Below are 6,539 nucleotides of genomic sequence, written 5' to 3'. Positions count from 1 at the left end.
CCCCCGGGGCCGGCGGGGTACTGCGACTCGTCCCAGTGCGTGGGCATCCCCTACAACGGACAAGGATACAGAGGTAAGCAGCGCCGGAGAACCCCCCTTAGAACCCTCTCAGAACCCCCTCAGAACCCCTCAGAACCCCTTAGAACCCCTCAGAACCCCCTCAGAACCCCTCAGAACCCTCTCAGAACCCTCTCAGAACCTCCTCAGAACCCCTCAGAACCTCCTCAGAACCTCTCAGAACCCCTCAGAACCCCTCAGAACCCCTCAGAACCTCCTCAGAACCCTCTCAGAACCCCTCAGAACCCTCTCAGAACCCCTCAGAACCTCTCAGAACCTCTCAGAACCTCCTCAGAACCCCTCAGAACCCCTCAGAACCCCTCAGAACCCTCTCAGAACCTCCTCAGAACCCTCTCAGAACCCCTCAGAACCTCCTCAGAACCCCTCAGAACCTCTCAGAACCCCCTCAGAACCTCCTCAGAACCCTCTCAGAACCTCCTCAGAACCCTCTCAGAACCCTCTCAGAACCCTCTCAGAACCTCTCAGAACCCTCTCAGAACCCTCTCAGAACCCTCTCAGAACCCCTCAGAACCTCTCAGAACCCTCTCAGAACCCTCTCAGAACCCCTCAGAACCCCCTCAGAACCCCTCAGAACCTCTCAGAACCCCTCAGAACCCCTCAGAACCCCTCAGAACCCCTCAGAACCTCTCAGAACCCCTCAGAACCCTCTCAGAACCCCTCAGAACCCCTCAGAACCCTCTCAGAACCCCTCAGAACCCTCTCAGAACCCCTCAGAACCCCTCAGAACCCCTCAGAACCCCTCAGAACCCTCTCAGAACCCCTCAGAACCCTCTCAGAACCCCTCAGAACCCCTCAGAACCCTCTCAGAACCCTCTCAGAACCCCTCAGAACCTCCTCAGAACCCTCTCAGAACCCCTCAGAACCCCTCAGAACCCCTCAGAACCTCTCAGAACCCCTCAGAACCTCCTCAGAACCCTCTCAGAACCCCTCAGAACCCTCTCAGAACCCTCTCAGAACCCTCTCAGAACCTCCTCAGAAAAGGTGAAATTGTGACATGCCATGAGTCAGTTGCAGAGGGCCCAGAAGGGCCTTTGTGATTGTAAATGTGTTTGAGATCTTAAACTTTATAGTTTGGAGATTAAACTTCTCAACAAAAGGCTTATTAACTTATAACTTACCTACAACCAACGGTATGGAACTAACCCCAGTTCATAGTGTGATACTAACTAACCCCTATGGTACTAACTTACCTTGGTTCATAGTAAGGTACTAACTAACCCTGGTTCATAGTAAGGTACTAACTAACCCCTATGGTACTAACTAACCCTGGTTCATAGTATGGTACTCACTAACCCCTATGGTACTAACTAACCCTGGTTCATAGTATGGTACTAACTAACCCCTATGGTACTAACTAACCCCAGTTGACAGTGATGATTGACATGTTGCTCGTAACACGCTCGTTGACACCACTTCCTGTTTGGCCTGTTTCAGGGTGATCGTAGTTACTCACTCTGTCCCTGCAACGCTTTCCCTCCAAAACACCAACCTGCCCCCCCCCCCCCCCCACTCAACCCCACTCAACCCACCCCCCCCCCCCCAACCCCACCGCCACACTCACACGCTCGCGCAACTGATCACGGATAACCAGCGACGGAGCGAAACCATTAACCCACTGAAAGAGGAGGATTACTAACATCTTAGGGAACGTCCGAGGCAATGGCGGCCATTTTCGCACCTTGACGCCGTTTTTTGCACCTTGACGCCATTTTTTGCACCTTGAGGCCGGCGAGCGGCGCAGAGCGGGGGAGACGGGAGCAGCATGAGTCACAACACCGACCGGCAGGTCTTACTAACACCGCGGTGGACATGGTACAGGCCGGGACCTCCGCAACACCACCTGGTCGCATCACCTCCGCCCGAGGCCACGTCATGTAAATAGAAACACTAATTCCTGGGCCTTGTGTACGCCGGGGGGGAATCGAACCCGCGTCCAACGCTGACCCCCCCCCCCCCCCCCCTTCCTAACATCGTGTAGTGCCGGGCTTGCATCGTAACCACCCCGCTGCTTGTGGAATGCCGACTCCTCTCCTCCGTCTCCACTTTGAGTCGATTCGACCCGACGTTGAAAAATAACCTTTTTTTTTAACTTTTTGTACGTTTTTTTTATTTTTTATTTGACTTACTAATGTACAAAGTATTGGGATTGTGTACTAATGTTTTTTTTTCAATTCAATTTCACTTTCAACTGTGTGTCTCTGTGATGAAACCCCTTGAGGTGGTTATTGATAGGATCTTCTTATTGATTATTGATTGATGATTATTGATTTAAATTGACTTGATTTTTTTGGGGGATTTTTTTGTCGACGCTTAACTGACAAAAAAGTGACGCCATCGCTCCTCGAATACGATCCTAACACAAAAGAAAAAGCGAAAGGGGTAAAAAGCACTCCGGAGTGCAGGTGCTGATGTTCCCCAGCTGTTTGTGATCCTGCGTCTGTCCGGCCAGCGGTCCCTGACACAACGCCCCCTGTGTGCGTGGCTGTAAACACGCTTCTGTTGTCCAATCCACCTCCTCTCTCTCCCCCCCCCCACACTCACCCACTCACTCCGACGGACGGACGGACAGACCAACGGCCGGCCCAGCCCAACAGCTACCGGGTGCCCGGCGGCGGCGGCGAGGAGGAGGAGGAGGAGGAGCAGCTGTCACACAACCTGCGTCTCAAGAGGTCTCTATCGAGGACGCCGTCCCAGAGGCGAGCGTCATAAGTCGGGCGGCGCCGCCGGCCGCAGCTCCTCGTGTCGTGGCGTTGTCGCTCCGTGTGTTCCAAACCTGTGACCGCTGTCTCCCTGTTACGTAATCGCTATCATAAGCTGCATCATTCCTTCATGCGTTCACCCGCCACAAAGACCGGGGTTTGATACCCTGAACCGCCTTCTGATGCCTCGAGGAAACCTCACGGGGTCGTTTTGGTCCGAGCTCCCGTGGTTTTTTTGTTTTTGGAGGAGGGGCTTAAGAGGGAGGGGGGGGAGGGGGAGGGAGGGGCGGGGGGGGCAGGGTTGGGTCGGGGGGTGGGGGGTGTGGGGGGGGTTGGAGCCAAACGCTTTTCTTGGACTGAAAGTCAATCGGACGAAAACATCCACAATATTTGGTTTCTAATTGGTTGTGTAATTGACTCATCCCGGGTTTATCAACGGGCAGTGCTGGGTCCTGCAGGCTTCATCGCTAAGTAAACAGGAAGAAGAGGGGAAACGACTTCCTGCTCCACAGGAAGTGGTCGTCGGCGAGAGAGAAATGTCTTATTCGTAAGTTGCCATGGTGATAAGTCCAAAATATAAAAGCCACACTCGTGGTTTCTTTCTACTTCTTTAACTTATATAGCCTTTTCTGTTCAGAGTGCCTTTACAGAGATTCACTTCCAGTAGGACAAGTTACACACCGCATAGATTTTGTATCTCGAATATTTATCATTTTCTTTTTTTTTTTTTTTATGCCGTCAAAAACACATTACGGAAAGGTGGAATTTGCATGTCTGTGGTGTATATTTAGTGTTACCGACCTCCTGTCGACCGCTCCTTCTAACCGGAAGAGAGTTGTTGCCGTTTATTTCAAATATCAAAATGCAGAGGGAAGCTGCTTGCAAGACTATGGATATGGAATTGCTGCTTGGTTTTGAACTGCAGATTGTGAACCCCACAGCCTTATTTTCTTATTTATTTCTGAAACAGAAGAGGCATTTTTCAATAAAACTACTGAAAATCAGCTGGCCTACGTGTCGTTATTCTCTCCATACAGGAACTATAGACCACACAATGGAACAAGTCCTCACTTGTGTTGACAGATTTCCGAATGTTCTGAATTTGGTGGACATTCCTGGTTATTCACTAAGGGGGAGAATTGTCTTCTGTAGACTTTTATAGTCTCTAAAACAAGTTAAAGATGGCATAGTGCTGGTTTAATAGCTAATACTGTAGCACTATAGCATTAGGCGCAAAATGGCAGCCCGGTACATTTAATAGAGAGGGATGTAGTGTCTGTGTGCTAAACTAATTGAACTATTGAACTACTGCTAATCCAAGCCTAACCTGTGCTAAAATGCCTCCTTAGCCCAAATTTAAATGATGTTTTCAGATGTTTTTCACCTGAATCATTGTCTAAATAAATAAACATGAACAAGTCTTCATCCTCATCACCAACATTATCATCATCTTGCATTTACAGACAAAAAGTCACACACACACACACACACACACACACACACACACACGCACACACACACACACACACACACACACACACACACACACACACAATGACACACACAGTGTCACACACACACACACACACACACACACACACACAGCCACACACAATGACACACACAGTGTCACACACACACACACACACACACACAGTGTCACACACACACGCACACATAAACGTAAATATTCATAACGTACACACACACACACACACACACACACAAAGACACACAGCCACACACACAGTCACACACACAAACACACACACACAGACACACAGCCACACACACACACACACACACACACACACAGTAAACATCTCAGGACTCGTCCAATTTGATTTGATTTGGATTTGGAGTAAAAGATCAATGGTGCTCCATTTAGTGACCCCCCCGCCCCCCCCCCTACTTTGTGGGTTCCCGGGCTCCGAGATGAGGTCACTTCTCCTCAGCAGTGAGTCACAGTTCCTACTGAATGGAAGCAATAGGAAACCAACGCAGACAGACACACTAACTCCACAAAAATGTTCCTTTTCACTGTTTACCTCTCACTAGTCATCACCATTAAGGCATTTAGCAGATGGCTTTATGCACAGCAACGCACAGGGAATCCAGAGGCAGGTCGTTAAGGAGCAGGTAGGGGTTAGACGGTACAGAGACAGGTCATTAAGGAGCAGGTAGGGGTTAGACGGTACAGAGACAGGTCATTAAGGAGCAGGTAGGGGTTAGACAGTACAGAGACAGGTCATTAAGGAGCAGGTAGGGGTTAGACAGTACAGAGACAGGTCATTAAGGAGCAGGTAGGGGTTAGACAGTACAGAGACAGGTCATTAAGGAGCAGGTAGGGGTTAGACAGTACAGAGACAGGTCATTAAGGAGCAGGTAGGGGTTAGACAGTACAGAGACAGGTCATTAAGGAGCAGGTAGGGGTTAGACAGTACAGAGACAGGTCATTAAGGAGCAGGTAGGGGTTAGACAGTACAGAGACAGGTCATTAAGGAGCAGGTAGGGGTTAGACAGTACAGAGACAGGTCATTAAGGAGCAGGTAGGGGTTAGACAGTACAGAGACAGGTCATTAAGGAGCAGGTAGGGGTTAGACAGTACAGAGACAGGTCATTAAGGAGCAGGTAGGGGTTAGACAGTACAGAGACAGGTCATTAAGGAGCAGGTAGGGGTTAGACAGTACAGAGACAGGTCATTAAGGAGCAGGTAGGGGTTAGACAGTACAGAGACAGGTCATTAAGGAGCAGGTAGGGGTTAGACAGTACAGAGACAGGTCATTAAGGAGCAGGTAGGGGTTAGACAGTACAGAGACAGGTCATTAAGGAGCAGGTAGGGGTTAGACAGTACAGAGACAGGTCATTAAGGAGCAGGTAGGGGTTAGACAGTACAGAGACAGGTCATTAAGGAGCAGGTAGGGGTTAGACAGTGCAGAATGGTTAGCGGTAGAGGGTGGACAGTGGGTACCGATTGGGGGAAAATAAAAAGATGATTCTTAATCTCTATTCAGGTTCAGATGCTCAGATGTCAACACACCTCAAGGCCCTCCGGCCCAATAGACCGTTACCAAACGCCCATGTCTCATAACACTCACTAGGGGTCCTGCTATGGACCAGCAGGGCGCTGGTACCAGTCTGCACTAGTTGAGTCCGCTACCCGTGCCCGGGTACACAAGAGGAGCAGAGGTCCTGGTCAGGTCACCCCTCCGTGGAACGGGCCAATCACCTGCTCCGCTTCCGCTGGTCTCGTCAGTCTAACGCCTGTCAGCTGTGTTGACCAGGGCTCACTCTCCTGGTCCGTTCTGCCCCTGGTCCGTTCTGGTCCTGGTCCGTTCTGCCCCTGGTCCGTTCAGGGTGAGTCAGTCTTTCCTTTGTATTCTGTGAACAGTATCAGCCTATATCGACTGTGTGTGTGTGTGTGCGTGCGTATGTGTGTATGTGTGTGTGCACGCGTGCGTGCGTGTGCACGTGCGTGTGTGTGTGCACGTGCGTGGGTGTGTGTGCGTGTGTGTGTGTGTGTGTGCGTGTGGCAGCATGGATATTTACTAGGTTGTCTGTTTGGTGCGATAGTGACATGTTTTAATCAAAACCCGTCTGGGCTGTAAAGCCGGTTTATAGTCGCTAGCGTCCAAGCAGAATGTTGTTAAACTGTGAGCTGGGAGAGCTGGGAAATACTGGCAGGACAGTCTAGTGGTGGTGGTCGAATCCCAGTGGAGGGCACTGGGTTCAATCTCCAACGTCCACAGCCTAACCCCTACC

At 50.5% G+C, this 6,539-nt stretch overlaps 1 protein-coding gene across 1 annotated transcript in view; it reads left to right on the top strand.

Moving 5' to 3' along the window:
• LOC311375681 (uncharacterized protein) overlaps nucleotides 1-3,000 on the top strand; it is a 5,173-nt gene extending 2,173 nt beyond the window's left edge. The window contains exons 3-4 of the mRNA XM_084490748.1: nucleotides 1-73; nucleotides 2,648-3,000. The exon at nucleotides 1-73 is cut by the window's left edge and continues 98 nt beyond it. Of these exons, the coding sequence (XP_084346874.1) occupies nucleotides 1-73; nucleotides 2,648-2,787 (213 nt within the window). The 3' untranslated portion in view covers nucleotides 2,788-3,000. The remainder of the gene's footprint in view (nucleotides 74-2,647) is intronic.
• Nucleotides 3,001-6,539: the final 3,539 nt, after the last annotated feature.

Source organism: Micromesistius poutassou (genome assembly GCF_964030765.1).
Source record: "Micromesistius poutassou genome assembly, contig: SCAFFOLD_1109, whole genome shotgun sequence".
Taxonomy (NCBI): domain Eukaryota; kingdom Metazoa; phylum Chordata; class Actinopteri; order Gadiformes; family Gadidae; genus Micromesistius; species Micromesistius poutassou.
Note: the sequence above shows the minus strand (reverse complement) of the source record. Positions and strands in the feature narration are given on the sequence as shown.